Consider the following 19,693-nt stretch of genomic DNA (forward strand, 5'->3'; position numbering starts at 1 on the left):
GAGGTTTCAGGTTCATAATCTGAGAGGTTTAAGGTTTATATTCTGAGAGGTTTCTGGTTTGTATTCTGAGAAGTTTAAAGTTTATAATATGAGAAGTTTCAGGTTTATAATCTGAGAAATTAGAGGTTTATAATCTGGGAGGTTTAAAGTTAATAATCTGAGAAATTTAAGGTTTATGATCTGAGAAGTTTCAGGTTTATAATATGAGAAATTCAAGATTCATAATCTGAGAAGTTTCAGGTTTATAATATGAGAAATTGAAGGTTCATAATATGAGAGGTTTCAGGTTTATAATCTGAGAAGTTTAGGGTTTATAATCTGAGAGGTTTCAGGTTTATATTCCGAGAGGTTTAAGTTTTATATTCTGAGAGGTTTCTGGTTTGTATTCTGAGAAGTTTAAAGTTTATAATATGAGAAGTTTCAGGTTTATAATCTGAGAAATTAGAGGTTTATAATCTGGGAATTTTAAGGTTAATAATCTAAGAGGTTTATGGTTCATAATCTGAGAAATATAAGATTTATGATCTAAGAAGTTTCAGGTTTATAATATGAGAAATTTAATATTCATAATCTGAGAGGTTTCAGGTTTATAATATGAGAGGTTTCAGGTTTATAATCTGAGATGTTTAGGGTTTATAATCTGAGAAATTAGAGGTTTATAATATGGGAATTTTAAGGTTAATAATCTGAGAGGTGTAAGGTTCATAATCTGAGAAATTTAAGATTCATGATCTTAGAAGTTTCATGTTTATAATATGAGAAATTTAAGATTCATAATCTGAGAGGTTTCAGGTTTATAATATGAGAAGTTTAGGGTTTATAATCTGAGAAGTTTCAGGTTTATATTCTGAGAGGTTTAAGTTTTATATTCTGAGAGGTTTCAGGTTTATAATCTGAGAAGTTTAAAGTTTATAATATGAGAAGTTTCAGGGTTATAATCTGAGAAATTAGAGGTTTATAATCTGGGAATTTTAAGGTTAATAATATGAGAGGTTTAAGGTTCATAATCTGAGAAATATAAGATTTATGATCTGAGAAGTTTCAGGTTTATAATATGAGAAATTTAAGATTCATAATCTGAGAGGTTTAGGGTTTATAATCTGAGAGGTTTCAGGTTTATATTCTGAGAGGTTTAAGGTTTATATTCTGAGAGGTTTCTGGTTTGTATTCTGGGAAGTTTCAGTGACAAACCTACAAAGAAAACCATTTTCTCCCACTTGCATGCATCATGTTGGTCGTCTGTTAACATCCACTGTGGTTGTTCACTGACAAAGACAGAAAAGTATCTGTTTCCACAAAACAGTTTCAAATTCCAGGGAAAACTTCTTTAGTTTTTTATTCAAAACTCCACTTAAAGTGCAACATTTCCCCAATAAAGCGTTTCATCGCAGCGTCAATCAAAACAGCGTTTGAATCCAACTCGCCTTCAGCGCCACGGCTCGACTGATAAGACCGTCTTTGTGCGAAGGCTGAGGAAAGATTCTCGCACGCTGAGTCATGAATGTTTGTCGCTCATCCCAGATCTTTCCAAGTCTGAATGATATTTGTCGGTTTCATCTTGATCTACCATCTTTTTTTTTTAATAATCTTAACCATGAGTCAGACTTTCTTCAATTCACTGTCCACGACTGGAACCATCTTCAACCCCGGAGCGTCAACACAGAGAGACTCAATATCCTCGATCAACCTGAAAGTTTTGCTCTGTTGCTGTGAAGCCCGGAGAACGAGTGATTTGTTTCCTTGAACTGTGTTGACGTCAAGAGAGAGATTCGTCTGGAAGCCAATCAGCCATTAGCATCTTGACGGGTCCGCGGGAGTCGATACATTGATCGACTGCATCGAGCAGTTTAGCGTGAGCAGCAACACTGAGATGAACAAAGCTTTGTGGCCTCAGCAGTGGTCAGTACCTGCCAAAGAATGTCCGAAGAAGTAACAAAGCTTTGTGGCCTCAGCAGTGGTCAGTACCTGTCAAAGAATGTCCGAAGAAATAACAAAGCTTTGTGGCCTCAGCAGTGGTCAGTACCCGTCAAAGAATGTCCAATAAGTAACAAAGCTTTGTGGTCTCAGCAGTGGTCAGTACCCGTCAAAGAATGTTCAAAGAAGTAGGAAAGCTTTGAGGTCTCAGCAGTGGTCAGTACCCGTCAAAAAATGTTCAAAGAAGTAACAAAGCTTTGAGGTCTCAGCAGTGGTCAGTACCTGTCAAAAAATGTTCAAAGAAGTAACAAAGCTTTGTGGTCTCAGCAGTGGTCAGTACCCGTCAAAGAATGTTCAAAGAAGTAACAAAGCTTTGAGGTCTCAGCAGTGGTCAGTACCTGTCAAAAAATGTTCAAAGAAGTAACAAAGCTTTGAGGTCTCAGCAGTGGTCAGTACCCGTCAAAGAATGTTCAAAGAAGTAACAAAGCTTTGTGGCCTCAGCAGTGGTCAGTACCTGTCAAAGAATGTTCAAAGAAGTAACAAAGCTTTGTGGTCTCAGCAGTGGTCAGTACCCGTCAAAGAATGTCCAAAGAAGTAACAAAGCTTTGTGGTCTCAGCAGTGGTCAGTACCCGTCAAAGAATGTTCAAAGAAGTAACAAAGCTTTGTGGTCTCAGCAGTGGTCAGTACCCGTCAAAGAATGTCTAAAGAAGTAACAAAGCTTTGTGGCCTCAGCAGTGGTCAGTACCCGTCAAAGAATGTTCAAAGAAGTAACAAAGCTTTGTGGTCTCAGCAGTGGTCAGTACCCGTCAAAGAATGTTCAAAGAAGTAACAAAGCTTTGTGGTCTCAGCAGTGGTCAGTACCCGTCAAAGAATGTTCAAAGAAGTAACAAAGCTTTGTGGCCTCAGCAGTGGTCAGTACCCGTCAAAGAATGTCTAAAGAAGTAACAAAGCTTTGTGGTCTCAGCAGTGGTCAGTACCCGTCAAAGAATGTCCAAAGAAGTAACAAAGCTTTGTGGCCTCAGCAGTGGTCAGTACCCGTCAAAGAATGTTCAAAGAAGTAACAAAGCTTTGTGGTCTCAGCAGTGGTCAGTACCCGTCAAAGAATGTCTAAAGAAGTAACAAAGCTTTGAGGTCTCCGCAGTGGTCAGTACCCGTCAAAGAATGTCCAAAGAAGTAACAAAGCTTTGTGGCCTCAGCAGTGGTCAGTACCCGTCAAAGAATGTTCAAAGAAGTAACAAAGCTTTGTGGTCTCAGCAGTGGTCAGTACCCGTCAAAGAATGTCTAAAGAAGTAACAAAGCTTTGTGGTCTCAGCAGTGGTCAGTACCGTCAAAGAATGTCCGAAGAAGTAACAAAGCTTTGTGGTCTCAGCAGTGGTCAGTACCCGTCAAAGAATGTCTAAAGAAGTAACAAAGCTTTGAGGTCTCAGCAGTGGTCAGTACCCGTCAAAGAATGTTCAAAGAAGTAACAAAGCTTTGTGGCCTCAGCAGTGGTCAGTACCCGTCAAAGAATGTCTAAAGAAGTAACAAAGCTTTGTGGCCTCAGCAGTGGTCAGTACCCGTCAAAGAATGTTCAAAGAAGTAACAAAGCTTTGTGGCCTCAGCAGTGGTCAGTACCCGTCAAAGAATGTCTAAAGAAGTAACAAAGCTTTGTGGTCTCAGCAGTGGTCAGTACCCGTCAAAGAATGTTCAAAGAAGTAACAAAGCTTTGTGGCCTCAGCAGTGGTCAGTACCTGTCAAAAAATGTTCAAAGAAGTAACAAAGCTTTGTGGTCTCAGCAGTGGTCAGTACCCGTCAAAGAATGTCCGAAGAAGTAACAAAGCTTTGAGGTCTCAGCAGTGGTCAGTACCCGTCAAAGAATGTCTAAAGAAGTAACAAAGCTTTGTGGTCTCAGCAGTGGTCAGTACCGTCAAAGAATGTCCGAAGAAGTAACAAAGCTTTGTGGTCTCAGCAGTGGTCAGTACCCGTCAAAGAATGTCTAAAGAAGTAACAAAGCTTTGAGGTCTCAGCAGTGGTCAGTACCCGTCAAAGAATGTCTAAAGAAGTAACAAAGCTTTGTGGTCTCAGCAGTGGTCAGTACCCGTCAAAGAATGTCTAAAGAAGTAACAAAGCTTTGTGGCCTCAGCAGTGGTCAGTACCCGTCAAAGAATGTCTAAAGAAATAACAAAGCTTTGTGGTCTCAGCAGTGGTCAGTACCCGTCAAAGAATGTCCAAAGAAGTAACAAAGCTTTGTGGTCTCAGCAGTGGTCAGTACCCGTCAAAGAATGTCTAAAGAAGTAACAAAGCTTTGTGGTCTCAGCAGTGGTCAGTACCCGTCAAAGAATGTCTAAAGAAGTAACAAAGCTTTGAGCAGCCACGAACCAAACTCATGTTTTTATGTCAGAATAAACAAACAAAAAATAAATCATGGCTCGATTTTACTTCAGTAACAATCATACACTGTAACAGAAAAATTAATTTTGTAACTTGTATTTAAAAAATATTTTTAGTTGTAAATATATCATTTTAATTTACAAAACAAAAAGAAAATGTGTAAAACTTTGTGGATCTTCAGGGATTCACTGCTTACACTAGTAAATAAAATCACATATTTACAAATACAAATGTTTTTTAAGCACAAAAGTAGTAAAAGTAAAAGTAACAAGTATGTATTTTTACATGTGTGGAAACTTTAAATTTCTCAGATTATAAACCTGAAAAATCTCAGATTATAAACCTGAAACATCTCAGATTATAAACCTGAAACCTCTCAGATTATGAACCTGAAACCTCTCAGATTATAAACCTGAAACATCTCAGATTATAAACCTGAAACATCTCAGATTATAAACCTGAAAAATCTCAGATTATAAACCTGAAACATCTCAGATTATAAACCTGAAACCTCTCAGATTATGAACCTGAAACCTCTCAGATTATAAACCTGAAACATCTCAGATTATAAACCTGAAACATCTCAGATTATAAACCTGAAACATCTCAGATTATAAACCTGAAACATCTCAGATTATAAACCTGAAACATCTCAGATTATAAACCTGAAACCTCTCAGATTATAAACCTGAAACCTCTCAGATTATAAACCTGAAACCTCTCAGATTATAAACCTTAAACCTCTCAGATTATAAACCTGAAACCTCTCAGATTATAAACCTGAAATTTCTCAGATTATGAACCTGAAATATCCACATCCAAGGGACTCGTTGTATAAACAAAGGGGGCGTGTTTACAGCTGGCTGGAGGAAAACCCTCAGTTTACTTAAAAATCTAAAATAGTTCATTGTGTTGATTATGTCTTTAACATTTTTTTCTATACTTTCACACGTTGAAGCAAAGTTTGAGCTTTTATTTGTTTATTATATCTTTATATTTATATGATATATCTGTTGTTTATTTATTATATCTTTATATTTATATGATATATCTTTTATTTATTTATTATATCTTTATATTTATATGATATATCTTTTATTTATTTATTATATCTTTATATTTATATGATATATCTGTTGTTTATTTATTATATCTTTATATTTATACGATATATCTGTTGTTTATTTATTATATCTTTATATTTATACGATATATCTGTTGTTTATTTATTATATCTTTATATTTATATGATATATCTTTTATTTATTTATTATATCTTTATATTTATATGATATATCTGTTGTTTATTTATTATATCTTTATATTTATACGATATATCTGTTGTTTATTTATTATATCTTTATATTTATACGATATATCTGTTGTTTATTTATTATATCTTTATATTTATATGATATATATGTTGTTTATTTATTATATCTTTATATTTATACGATATATCTGTTGTTTATTTATTATATCTTTATATTTATATGATATATATGTTGTTTATTTATTATATCTTTATATGTATACGATATATATGTTGTTTATTTATTATATCTTTATATTTATATGATATATATGTTGTTTATTTATTATATCTTTATATTTATACGATATATCTGTTGTTTATTTATTATATCTTTATATTTATATGATATATATGTTGTTTATTTATTATATCTTTATATTTATACGATATATCTGTTGTTTATTTATTATATCTTTATATTTATATGATATATATGTTGTTTATTTATTATATCTTTATATTTATACGATATATCTTTTATTTATTTATTATATCTTTATATTTATATGATATATCTGTTGTTTATTTATTATATCTTTATATTTATACGATATATCTGTTGTTTATTTATTATATCTTTATATTTATATGATATATATGTTGTTTATTTATGATATCTTTATATTTATACGATATATCTGTTGTTTATTTATTATATCTTTATATTTATATGATATATATGTTGTTTATTTATTATATCTTTATATTTATATGATATATCTGTTGTTTATTTATTATATCTTTATATTTATACGATATATCTGTTGTTTATTTATTATATCTTTATATTTATATGATATATCTTTTATTTATTTATTATATCTTTATATTTATATGATATATCTGTTGTTTATTTATTATATCTTTATATTTATACGATATATCAGTTGTTTATTTATTATATCTTTATATTTATATGATATATCTGTTGTTTATTTATTATATCTTTATATTTATATGATATATCTGTTGTTTATTTATTATATCTTTATATTTATATGATATATCTGTTGTTTATTTATTATATCTTTATATTTATACGATATATCTGTTGTTTATTTATTATATCTTTATATTTATACGATATATCAGTTGTTTATTTATTATATCTTTATATTTATATGATATATCTGTTGTTTATTTATTATATCTTTATATTTATACGATATATCTGTTGTTTATTTATTATATCTTTATATTTATACGATATATCAGTTGTTTATTTATTATATCTTTATATTTATATGATATATCTGTTGTTTATTTATTATATCTTTATATTTATATGATATATCTGTTGTTTATTTATTATATCTTTATATTTATATGATATATCTTTAATTTATTTATTTTTTATAAAGTATTATGTGAAGCCATTTAACCTTATGCTAGTTTTTGTTAGCAGTTAAGGTTAACCTAGAGATAAAGTCACATATTATTTTGATATCACCTGATAGTAACAGACCCTGGAGATGTTTGTCGACCCGTCAAGGACGAAACACTTGTGATCCTGAAGAAACATGACTCGGAGGATTATCTCCTGGACCTGATCAGCTCCTCAGAAGCATTAGGCTAATGAGGTTCTGATCCATAGTCGTAACTTGTTTATCGCTGGAGGCTCTCGCAGGTTTAATAACATCAGCCTGACACTCCATCGACTGCTGGAAAGACCTTATCGCAGGTTATTGACCCCAAAACAGATGCTTCTCAGGGGGCTCTCAGGGGCCGCTCGTCAATTACCCAATGAATTGATGAAGTTGAAGAAGACTCTGCAAGGACTCGACCACGTTCTCAGGAGAACTAATTGTCACTGGGGTCGTTTCCTGGTTTCAGGTTTAATAACCTGTGAGAACTGAAGGAACATATCTGTCAAGAAGATTCTACACGAGTCGATGTTTCTCTTCTTTCATTATCTTGTTAATAAACTTCTTCATTATTTAACCAATAACTACGATCAATGATCGTCTCTGAAGGTGTATCAGGGCCTTCAGGAGAATGAGGACTTGAATTCAACAAGTCATTATTATTTGTGAAGATCTTTCTCAGACCAGGATCACAAAGTTCTTATACAATCAAAACAATACACAGTTAAAATATATACAAATTTAAAAACTTTAAAAGATCAAGACAACATAGAGAAAACACAGCAGCAATAAGAAAGTTAAGAAAAAGCACAAATAAAAATGTGCTAAGATGTTTCTTGAAGGAATCAGTAGATAAAAATGATCCTGAAAGAAACTGTCAGCCAGTGAAGAGTTTGAAGGAGAAATGTGAGTTCTTCTACTAGAGCGGCTCAGAATTCTGGCTGCAGAGTTTAGTATGAACTGCAGGCGAGAAGATCCTTCTGGTTTAGACACAAATAAACTGTTACAATAGTATAAACGACACAAACACATGGATTATAAGATGCAGATCGTGTTGTGACAACAAGTTTAGAGATTTCTATCAGTTGAAGGAAACAGTTTCTGGTCAGTTTTTCTCTGCTAGCATCTCTGTTATTATCTCTGCTAGCATCTCTGTTGTTATCTCTGCTAGCATCTTCGTCATTATCTCTGTGATCATCTCCGCAATCATCTCTGTTAGCATCTCTCTTAGCCTCTCCGTTATTATCTCAGCTAGCATCTCTCATAGCATCTCTGTTAGCATCTCTGTTATTAGCTCTGCTAGCATCTCTCTTAGCCTCTCTGTTATTATCTCTGCTAGCATCTCTCTTAGCATCTCTGTTATTATCTCTGCTAGCATCCCTGTTAGCCTCTCTGTTATTATCTCTGCTAGCATCTCTCTTAGCATCTCTGTTATTATCTCTGCTAGCATCTCTGTTAGCCTCTCTGTTTTTATCTCTGCTAGCATCTCTCTTAGCATCTCTGTTATTATCTGTGCTAGAATCTTTGTTAGCATCTCAGCTAGAATCTCTGCTAGCATCTCTGTTAGCATCTCTGTTAGCATCATGACAAAAACTATTTTTATCCTGATCATAACAGACTCAAATTGATGAAAAAATGTCCGTCTGTCTTCTGTCCTTCAGGAAAAGGAGATGTGTTCGGGGATGTGTTCTGGAAAGAGGTGACGCTAGCTCAGGCCTGCGCTAACGTGCGAGCGCTGACCTACTGCGACTTACATGTCATCAAACGCGACGCGCTTCAGAAGGTCCTGGAGTTCTACACGGCGTTCTCCAACCATTTCTCCCGGAACCTGCTGCTCACGTACAACCTGCGCAAGAGGGTAAGACTCTCGCTCTGTCTTGACTCTACTGACACAAATAATTGGGTTTTTTTTCCCAGCGGCCTCGAGGTGAGACAATTATATTTAACAAGAGGAGGAGCTTTTAGCTCTTCGGCTGACGGGTCTGGAGCTTCACGTTGTTAGCGAGAGTCGACGGCTTCATTAGCGTGTTCAGCCGACGGTGATGGTCTCGTGTTGAGAAGAAAAGTTTGATCAGTCGGTTCACAGACATTAACACAGATCGCGGGAGGATCACTAACCTGGTTCTGTCTGAAGATGACACACTCCACACCTCTTTTTCATCATTTCATCCGCTCGCTCGCGCTCACTGCTGACATTTGCTTTCTTCACCTCTTGAGTTCTCTGTGATGTCATCAGAACCACTGCTGACGTGCAACTATTTATGTTTTTGCTAGTGATGTTTTGACGAAGCTTCATGATCTAGTGGACTCTGAAGATAAAGACACTGTTTCATGAAGCTTCATCAACACATCAGTAACAGCTAGTGGACTCTGAAGATAATGACACTGTTTCATGAAGCTTCATCAACACATCACTACCATCTAGTGGACTCTGAAGATAATGAAACTGTTTCATGAAGCTTCATCAACACATCACTACCATCTAGTGGACTCTGAAGATAATGAAACTGTTTCATGAAGCTTCATCAACACATCACTACCATCTAGTGGACTCTGAAGATAAAGACACTGTTTCATGAAGCTTCATCGACACATCACTACCATCTAGTGGACTCTGAAGATAATGACACTGTTTCATGAAGCTTCATCAACACATCACTAACAGCTAGTGGACTCTGAAGATAATGACACTGTTTCATGAAGCTTCATCAACACATCACTACCATCTACTGGACTCTGAAGATAATGACACTGTTTCATGAAGCTTCATCAACACATCACTACCATCTAGTGGACTCTGAAGATAATGACACTGTTTCATGAAGCTTCATCAACACATCACTACCGTCTAGTGGACTCTGAAGATAATGACACTGTTTCATGAAGCTTCATCAACACATCACTACCGTCTAGTGGACTCTGAAGATAATGACACTGTTTCATGAAGCTTCATCAACACATCACTACCATCTAGTGGACTCTGAAGATAATGACACTGTTTCATGAAGCTTCATCAACAAATCACTACCATCTAGTGGACTCTGAAGATAAAAATACTGTTTCATGAAGCTTCATCAACACATTACTAGTTTTTGTTTCTTTAACTCATTCCTGGCAAACAAACTCTGGACTCTCGTCAAACAACGAGCCTCGATATTTGTTTTTCTATTCCTGCCATGAGCGAGATATAATTATTATTATTTTGAATAATTGTTCCTTTCCAAAGACAGATTAAATTAAATTGCAAATGAAGTGCAAAATGCTGGTTTTATCGTCTGCAACATTGTGAGGGTTGATGAGAAAATAACCAAATTAACTACAATAAACTAAAGTCAAACTTTATGACTGTTATTGTAGACCACGGGTGTCAAAGTCAATATATTTTAACAGTCGAGGTCGGGGGTCAAAAAAATCTTTATTCTACAAACTTTCTGTCTCTTAGTTTTTCGGTAACCTTGACCTTGAAAGGTTTTCACACTGAGCTCAATTCCCAGACGATTTTCTCGAGACGAGACGATCCTGCGTCTGTGGAGGCGACGCTGAGCTCAAACACTCGCTGACAGAGCACTTGGCGACGCCTCCGTCAGATGAAGCCGAAAACATCGCGACTCCGTGGCATCCTTCGCTCAAGATGCTGCAGCTGGGATCGAGGGGACGCGGTTCTCACTGATCATTACCTCCTTCGTAATAAGGTCGGTCAGCCGGGGGAGCAGGGGGAGCAGCTGAGATTGAATGGCTGCATATGAAGAAGCAATCTCATCCGCCGCGTTAAAGAAGATACTCTCCTGGGGGGCTTCAGCACGGAGGTCCTGAGACCAGGGGCAGGAAATGGAGCTTTCTCAAGTGGAGTAACCTGGTGGATCCACCGACGTGATCAATCAGTTTGATATACGAGACCAAAGTTTAATCCGGGACAGTTCCAGGAAAATGAGGCGGTTACAGCCGCAGAGAGCCTTGTTTCTAATTCATCACAGCGCCGGGCCACATCTATGACAGTAAATAAATAATAATGTTACCTACTGTGGAAGAGCCCAGTGGAGGCTCAGAGAAAAAAGTTAAGGTTTGGTTTGGAGAGTCAGTACTTGTGTGACTCAGGCTAGTCTGTCAAACTGAGCCTGAGAGACCTGGGTGTTGTATTTGACAAAGACCTGTCTCTAGTTCAACCCTGAAGAAAACTGACCACAAACTGTTTCCTTCAACATGATCTGGATCTTATAATCCATGTGTTATTGTCGTTTATACTATTGTAACAGTTTGTTTTCATGTCTAAACCAGAAGGATCTTCTCGCCTGCAGTTCATACAAAACTCTGCAGCCAGAATTCTGATCCGCTCTAGTAGAAGAACTCACATTTCTCCTTCAAACTCTTCACTGGCTGCCAGTTTCTTTCAGGATCATTTTAAAATCCTGGTTCTTACTTTCAGATCTATTCATGGTCAGACCTTCCATCAGTGATCTGATCCAGACTTACACCCCAGCTCGGGCTCTGAGGTCTGTGGATCAGAATCTACTGATGGTTCCTGAACTTCCGGACCAGAGGAGAGAAATCCTTCCACTGTTGATCCTAAGCTTTGGAACGATCTTCCTCTCCCTCTGTGTTTGATGATCTACTGACTCCTTCAAGAAACATCTCTGTGTTTGATGATCTACTGACTCCTTCAAGAACCATCTCTGTGTTTGATGATCTACTGACTCCTTCAAGAAACATCTGTGTTTGATGATCTACTGACTCCTTCAAGAAACATCTGTGTTTGATGATCTACTGACTCCTTCAAGAAACATCTGTGTTTGATGATCTACTGACTCCTTCAAGAACCATCTCTGTGTTTGATGATCTACTGACTCCTTCAAGAAACATCTCTGTGTTTGATGATCTACTGACTCCTTCAAGAACCATCTCTGTGTTTGATGATCTACTGACTCCTTCAAGAACCATCTGTGTTTGATGATCTACTGACTCCTTCAAGAAACATCTGTGTTTGATGATCTACTGACTCCTTCAAGAAACACCTGTGTTTGATGATCTACTGACTCCTTCAAGAAACATCTGTGTTTGATGATCTACTGACTCCTTCAAGAAACATCTGTGTTTGATGATCTACTGACTCCTTCAAGAAACATCTGTGTTTGATGATCTACTGACTCCTTCAAGAAACATCTGTGTTTGATGATCTACTGACTCCTTCAAGAAACATCTGTGTTTGATGATCTACTGACTCCTTCAAGAAACATCTGTGTTTGATGATCTACTGACTCCTTCAAGAAACATCTGTGTTTGATGACAGCTGCTCTTCTATTTCATCCTCTCAAAAAAATGAGTTTAGTTTCTCCTTGGCCAAGTTTCGACACAATATTTGCTGTAAGGAAGAGAGAAGTACAGGAACAAGTACTGAACTGAGAACCGATCACAGTGACCAAAATTATAACATCATTATTGACAGTTTTTGTGTTTAAGAACATTTAAAATATGATTAACCCAAAGTGATTCTTTCAAATGTTGTTTTCACAAGATTTGTTTAATAAAACTGAAGCAGCAGAAGTTAAAAAAACAACCTCATTATGTGACACTGATCTTAAATCTGTAAATAAAGAAAAGTAGGAACATTTCCCTTAAAGAGCCCGTTGAAACCTTGAAATATGAAGCAGTGAATATTGCAGAAGGTGATGAACACGGCTTGAGATATTAGCTCCTTCAGTCATGGGTTCTCTGCGAGCGGCCAGAGGCTCCGTCTGAACTTCCACTGGTGTTGAGGGAACGATCTGGTGAGGCTGACATTTGCAAGAATACGTCATTAGAAACAAAACACTCTTTCAGTCTCATGTACGGAATCATTCAAGACAATGTTTTCCACCGCGGGCGTCGTCGTTACTGGAGTCAATTCATGCTGAAAAGTCAAAGTGGTTTTGAGGAAAGTTGCATTTACTGAGGTTTCATTTGGATTCAGGATTTCTAAAGCTCAGCATAGAATCAAATGGATATCAGATCACTGATGGAAGGTCTGACCATGAATAGATCTGAAAGTAAGAACCACGATTTTAAAATGATCCTGAAAGAAACTGGCAGCCAGTGAAGAGTTTGAAGGAGAAATGTGAGTTCTTCTACTAGAGCGGCTCAGAATTCTGGCTGCAGAGTTTAGTATGAACTGCAGGCGAGAAGATCCTTCTGGTTTAGACATGAAAACAAACTGTTACAATAGTAATAGACAATACCACATGGATTATAAGATCCAGATCATGTTGAAGGAAACAGTTTGTGGCAACACGATTCGGACAAAAATATAGCGTGGAACACGACATCAGCGATCCATGTGTGTTGCATTTAAAATACACAACTTTATTTACGTAGCCGATGACATTGCGTCTCTTTGAGTCTTAAAGCATCAATTTTATGAAAGATAAGAGGAAAATAATGAATTGTGTCTATACCAGGGGTGGCCAACCCGGTCCTCAGAGAGCAGTAGTGGCTGCAGGTTTTTGTTCCAACCAATCAAGAAGACATCTTTTCACCAATCAGGAGTCTTAGCAGTGTAATCAGTTGATTGTCGGTCTGGTGTTGCTTGTTTCAGCTGAAACCTCTTTGGTTAAACAGGGCATGCTGGATCAGTTGGAACAAAAACCTGCAGCCACTGCGGCTCTTTGAGGACCGGGTTGGCCACCCCTGGTCTATACGTTCTACTGGTTAAAATCAAGATGACTATTCAGACGTTCCAGGGAAGGTTTGTTGTTGGTCAACATCCTCTGAACACTGTCATCAGTGTCTAACGTTCTCATCGCTCCACGTCCAGAGAACCATGGGCAGTAAGGATCACGATGCGTTTAACTATTGCTCATTGAAACTGTGATCTGTCTCCAGATGGTCTTCAGGAAGATCAGCGACGTCAAGCGAGAGGAGGAGGAGCGACAACGGCGCAAGAACGAGGCCCCCCTGAACCTGCCTCCCGACCACCCGGTCCGGAAGCTCTTCCAGCGCTTCCGGCAGCAGAGGGAGGCCCGGGCGCCCTCGGACAAGCCGGAGATCGTGGAGCACGACGTGGAAAAGGGTTCCGTGTTCGTGGAGATCCCCAAGACGGCCATCACGACCACCAGCATCGTCACCGTGACAGAGAGTCCGGCGACGCCTTCGTCGTCCACCCCGTCGTCGGCCACCACGCCCACCCACGCCCCGGCCGACATGGCCAAGCTGCAGGTGCCGGCGCCCGTCACTCTCAACGTGACCCGGCCGGCCGAGCCGGTCAAGGTCAAGGGTTGGGGTCGGTTCAAAGAATCCATGGCCAAACCAGACAACTGGAACAAAGTGTCCAAAGCAGAGTCGATGGAGACGTTACCAGAACGAACTAAGACGCACGAACCACAGATGTCTCTGAAGAAGACGGACTCTTGCGACAGCGGCATCACCAAGAGCGACCTGCGGCTCGACAAGGTGAGCGACTTCCGCTTGACCCCTCAGGATCGAAGTCCCGTCCAGCCTCCGGAGACCCGGCACCCTTTCTACCCCATCCCGGAGCAGACGCTCCAGGCTTCGCTCCAGGAGCTCAAGCACGAGCTGAAGGACGACCTCAGGAACCTGGACGTGCGGATGTCGGGGCTGGAGGCGCAGCTGGCCGAGGCGCTCCAGCTCCTCAAGGCCAAGTCCGCGGCAGGTTCTCCGCAGCACATCTTCGACATTTCCAGACCTGCTTCACCAGAACTGGACAAGGAAGACATCTTCTCTTGAGCTAGCGTGACGCGTGGAGCATCGGTTCACTGAAGAGTCAGCTGGAATCCGGTAACGCTTGTTTACATGGATAGCTGAAGGTGTTCGGGGCATTTGGATGGAGCGACTCCGGGGTCACTGAGACCCCCCGGCCTTCATCGACCCAGGTGACGCTGTGCAAGGCACGGCCACGCAGCACGGCAAAGGTTGTAGCTCAGATTTTTCGGCGCTACCGTTTGTAACCGTCCAAAGTTCCGGCTGTTAGTTTGTACATACCGGTCCAGTGCACTAGAACGGAAGATATCTGGAGGGGTTCGATCCTGGATTCTCAGGAGTCCTTCTCCTGCTCGAGGGTTTTATTAGAAACCGCATGACCCGTTGGTTTGTTCCGGAATCACCGTATACGATTCTTTGCATGTCACGTTAACTCGTCGGCGACTTGCAGTCGGAGCGTATTTGACTCGTGGAGGCGACTTTCTCCGTGGCGAGCGTCCGCGGCGGCGGCGGCGGCGGCGGCGGCGGCGCACGACTTGAACCGTCGCGGCGATGAATACTAGTCACGGGTCACAAGAACCGTCATGGATTTATTTCACCTGTTCTCGTAGTCATAGGCAACGTTGTCGGGCGTTTCTTTTTTTTTTTTTTGGATTCTGGTTCCAGACTCGCCAAGGATAGTTTCCACGTCAGTCACGACTGATATTGAAATTGAAATCTCGACATATTTCTAGTTGTTCTTCGCGTCATCATCACATATTTATACGTCTGGTTTACAGAATTCAGTAAATGTGTGACAAAAAACTAGGATGAATTAAACAACAAGATCGTTTGTAATGTTTTGAAAGATAAAGTCAACAGAAAACGATAAAACATGATATTCTCATTCAATTGCTATTCATTTTCGATACGACATCATTAAGATAATTAACAGAACGAACACAGTTGGAAATGTGACAAAATTACCCGTTTATTCTGTGGAACCAGACTCTTAAAAAAAAAAGTTTCCTGAATCTCAGATGCTAGTAGACGGCTAGCTGCTAGCTGTTAGCTGTTAGCTGTTAGCTGTTAGCTGCTAGCTGTTAGCTGTTAGCTGCTAGCTGTTAGAACATGTGCTTCGGCTGAATCACCAGTAAACAGAATGATTGTTTGAGAGCAGCACTGAACGTCATCTGCATATATTTTTATCCAGATATTGATATTTATTTTTTATGAAGAACACATTTGACGCACCAGCGACTCCTTCACGTACACAAGTGCATCAAGTACTGCGTCGACGCCTCGTCCTGCATGCGTTCGTGTACAAATCTCACCACGATGTCGACAGCAAAGTCCAAATATCGTTAAAAAGAAAAAAACCCTCCATTGACTCCAGTTTCTTTCTTCGGCATGTTTGTGACACACGATCACTTTCCGCTCTCCGGTGGACGCGACGAGGACGAATCCACTTTCTTCCAGCAAATGAAAAAGGTTTCCCTGAAGACGCGGCGGAGGGGAGGGAGCTCGTCTCTGAATGTGGAATTAGAAACACTTCACTCTTTGGAGTCGTCGATAATATTTTTAATTTGACTCGTTCTCATTAGAAACGAAGGCTGTTCGCTAGAGTTGCTGAGACTGAATCGTAGCAAAGCAGAGACAATTACAGTGAACGGCGACAGAAATATGCAATTAAGATGGAATAGATATTGTATTTTAATACTTTTATTAGACAGATCTGAATCTAATTTATCATCTGATCCACCAAACTGATCGAGTAAAAACATTGAAAGAGATTAAAGCTCATATCAGATCATTAGATCGATGAAGCTTGTTATTTTAAAATGTTTAAAAGTTGATATTTGACACAAGTAACACATGTCATCTGCGGAAAAAGTATTTTACCACTTCAAGTAACTAGTATTACAACATGTTTTTGTGATTCATCTTTAATTTATGTATTTATTTTTGATTAATTGTTTTTAACATGTATTTATGGATGTTTGTTTAGATGCATTTTTACTGTTGGACAAGAGACTTTCTACTATATAGTTTTGATCCATATATTTACCAACCTGTGACACATGAGACGAAAATATATACTTTTAAATAAAAGCCAGAATGTTTTGCTTTCATAAAAACAATATCAGAATAATATATTCGTTTTAAATTTGAACAGAATTTACTTATCAAATTAAAAAAGTTGTGGTACATTTTCAACTCAAAGCAAATATACCTTTAGTCAAACATAATTGTCAGTCAACTGAAAAAATAATCATGATTTTCACTGTAACAGGGTGAGTATAGTAATTTACTGGACTCTTAACTACCAAAAAATTAAAGCTAATGTCTTAACTTGTCTGAGGACCTTGGCTCCAGTGAGAGTTTGAATATTCTGTCGTGATACCACTTTAAGAAACATGTTCTTATGTTATGTAAGACCCTAAGGTATAAATCCAGGTTTATATAAGAAGTTATACTTATATTTAAAGTAAATCCATATCAAGGTATGTTTTAATATTAGAATTCATAACAACATGGTTGACATTATCTCAGTCAGTGTCTGAACATATTACCTTTATTTAAATATTTTTACTTATACAGTTTAAACAAGAAGGATCTTCTCGCCTGCAGTTCATACAAAACTCTGCAGCCAGAATTCTGAGCCGCTCTAGTAGAAGAACTCACATTTCTCCTTCAAACTCTTCACTGGCTGCCAGTTTCTTTCAGGATCATTTTAAAATTCTGGTTCTTACTTTCAGATCTATTCATGGTCAGACCTTCCATCAGTGATCTGATCCAGCCTTACACCCCAGCTCGGGCTCTGAGGTCTGATGATCTACTGACTCCATCAAGAAACATCTTGAGACTCCTGTGTTTGTCTCCATGTTATCTTGACCTTTTAAACTGTATATTGGTTTTAATTGTTAAAGCTCTTTGTGACCCTGGTCTAGAAAGATCCTCACATATAATCTTTACTTATATTTTTATCAACACAATATTTCTGAATCTCCTGGAACAGGACTTCATGTTCTTTCACAGGTCAGAGATAATTGTTGTGTATTATTTAATATTGCGGTGAATAAAACATGTTAGAAGAGACGACCACGACACACTCGCCTCAGATCCACATGAAACATTCAGCTGTTGGCGAGCGAATCGGGTCCAAGTCATGAGACGCCGGCTTCACTTCCCTGTTGGATTTGAGTCGGAAAACACTGGAAAGTACTTGCAAAGATCGTGTCTATTATTCAACGCTTGAACTCCTTAGACGCACAAAATGAGTCTGACTGTGGATTTAACTGTGGATTTAAAGGTTTATATTCTTTATCTTTTAAGTGTCTACCCCCAACCTATGTAAGCAGCGAGCTAAGCTAACGGTTAGCATTCAAACACATTTTCTTGAAGATAATTTACTTTTTTAAATGTTATTTTCAGGTGTTAAGACTTCAGAACGACGTTGAGTATTTTACTTATTACTTTGAAACGTCATCGTCCAACAATAGCTGAGAAAAGAACAGTTGACAAGCTAGTTGCTAACGGTTAGCATTCAAATACATTCAATATATTGAAGATAATTGACTTTTTTCCATTTTATTTTAAGGTGTTAAGACTTCAGAACGACGTTAAGCATTTAATTCATTACTTTGAAACGTCATCGTCCAACAATAGCTGACAAAAGAACAGTTGACATGCTAGTTGCTAACGGTTAGCATTCAAATACATTCAATATATTGAAGATAATTGACTTTTTTCCATTTTATTTTAAGGTGTTAAGACTTCAGAACGACGTTAAGCATTTAATTTATTACTTTGAAACGTCATCGTCCAACAATAGCTGACAAAAGAACAGTTGATAAGCTAGTTGCTAACGGTTAGCATTCAAATACATTCAATTTATTGAAGATAATTGACTTTTTTCCATTTTATTTTAAGGTGTTAAGACTTCAGAACGACGTTAAGCATTTAATTCATTACTTTGAAACGTCATCGTCCAACAATAGCTGACAAAAGAACAGTTGACAAGCTAGTTGCTAACAGTTAGCATTCAAATACATTCAATATATTGAAGATAATTGACTTTTTTCCATTTTATTTTAAGGTGTTAAGACTTCAGAACGACGTTAAGCATTTAATTTATTACTTTGAAACGTCATCGTCCAACAATAGCTGACAAAAGAACAGTTGACATGCTAGTTGCTAACGGTTAGCATTCAAATACATTCAATATATTGAAGATAATTGACTTTTTTCCATTTTATTTTAAGGTGTTAAGACTTCAGAACGACGTTAAGCATTTAATTCATTACTTTGAAACGTCATCTTTATCGTCCATCAATAGCTGAGAAAAGAACAGTTGACAAGCTAGTTGCTAACGGTTAGCATTCAAATACATTCAATTTATTGAAGATAATTGACTTTTTTCCATTTTATTTTAAGGTGTTAAGACTTCAGAACGACGTTAAGCATTTAATTCATTACTTTGAAACGTCATCGTCCAACAATAGCTGAGAAAAGAACAGTTGACAAGCTAGTTGCTAACGGTTAGCATTCAAATACATTCAATATATTGAAGATAATTGACTTTTTTCCATTTTATTTTAAGGTGTTAAGACTTCAGAACGACGTTAAGCATTTAATTTATTACTTTGAAACGTCATCGTCCAACAATAGCTGACAAAAGAACAGTTGACATGCTAGTTGCTAACGGTTAGCATTCAAATACATTCAATATATTGAAGATAATTGACTTTTTTCCATTTTATTTTGAGGTGTTAAGACTTCAGAATGACGTTAAGCATTTAATTTATTACTTTGAAACGTCATCGTCCAACAATAGCTGACAAAAGAACAGTTGACATGCTAGTTGCTAACGGTTAGCATTCAAATACATTCAATATATTGAAGATAATTGACTTTTTTCCATTTTATTTTAAGGTGTTAAGACTTCAGAACGACGTTAAGCATTTAATTCATTACTTTGAAACGTCATCGTCCAACAATAGCTGACAAAAGAACAGTTGACAAGCTAGTTGCTAACGGTTAGCATTCAAATACATTCAATAT

The 19,693-nt window shown here is 37.7% G+C and overlaps 1 protein-coding gene across 2 annotated transcripts in view; it reads left to right on the plus strand.

The window, feature by feature from the left end:
- Nucleotides 1-15,558, plus strand: part of kcnh1a (potassium voltage-gated channel, subfamily H (eag-related), member 1a) — an 89,302-nt gene extending 73,744 nt beyond the window's left edge. For both annotated transcript variants that reach the window (XM_087802482.1, XM_087802483.1), the window contains 2 exons: nucleotides 8,626-8,822; nucleotides 13,817-15,558. In XM_087802482.1, coding sequence (XP_087658608.1) covers nucleotides 8,626-8,822; nucleotides 13,817-14,677 — 1,058 coding nt within the window. In that variant the 3' untranslated portion in view covers nucleotides 14,678-15,558. The remainder of the gene's footprint in view (nucleotides 1-8,625; nucleotides 8,823-13,816) is intronic.
- The last annotated feature ends 4,135 nt before the right edge of the window (nucleotides 15,559-19,693 follow it).

This window comes from Callionymus lyra, chromosome 11 (genome assembly GCF_982586985.1).
Source record: "Callionymus lyra chromosome 11, fCalLyr1.hap1.1, whole genome shotgun sequence".
NCBI classification, from domain to species: domain Eukaryota; kingdom Metazoa; phylum Chordata; class Actinopteri; order Syngnathiformes; family Callionymidae; genus Callionymus; species Callionymus lyra.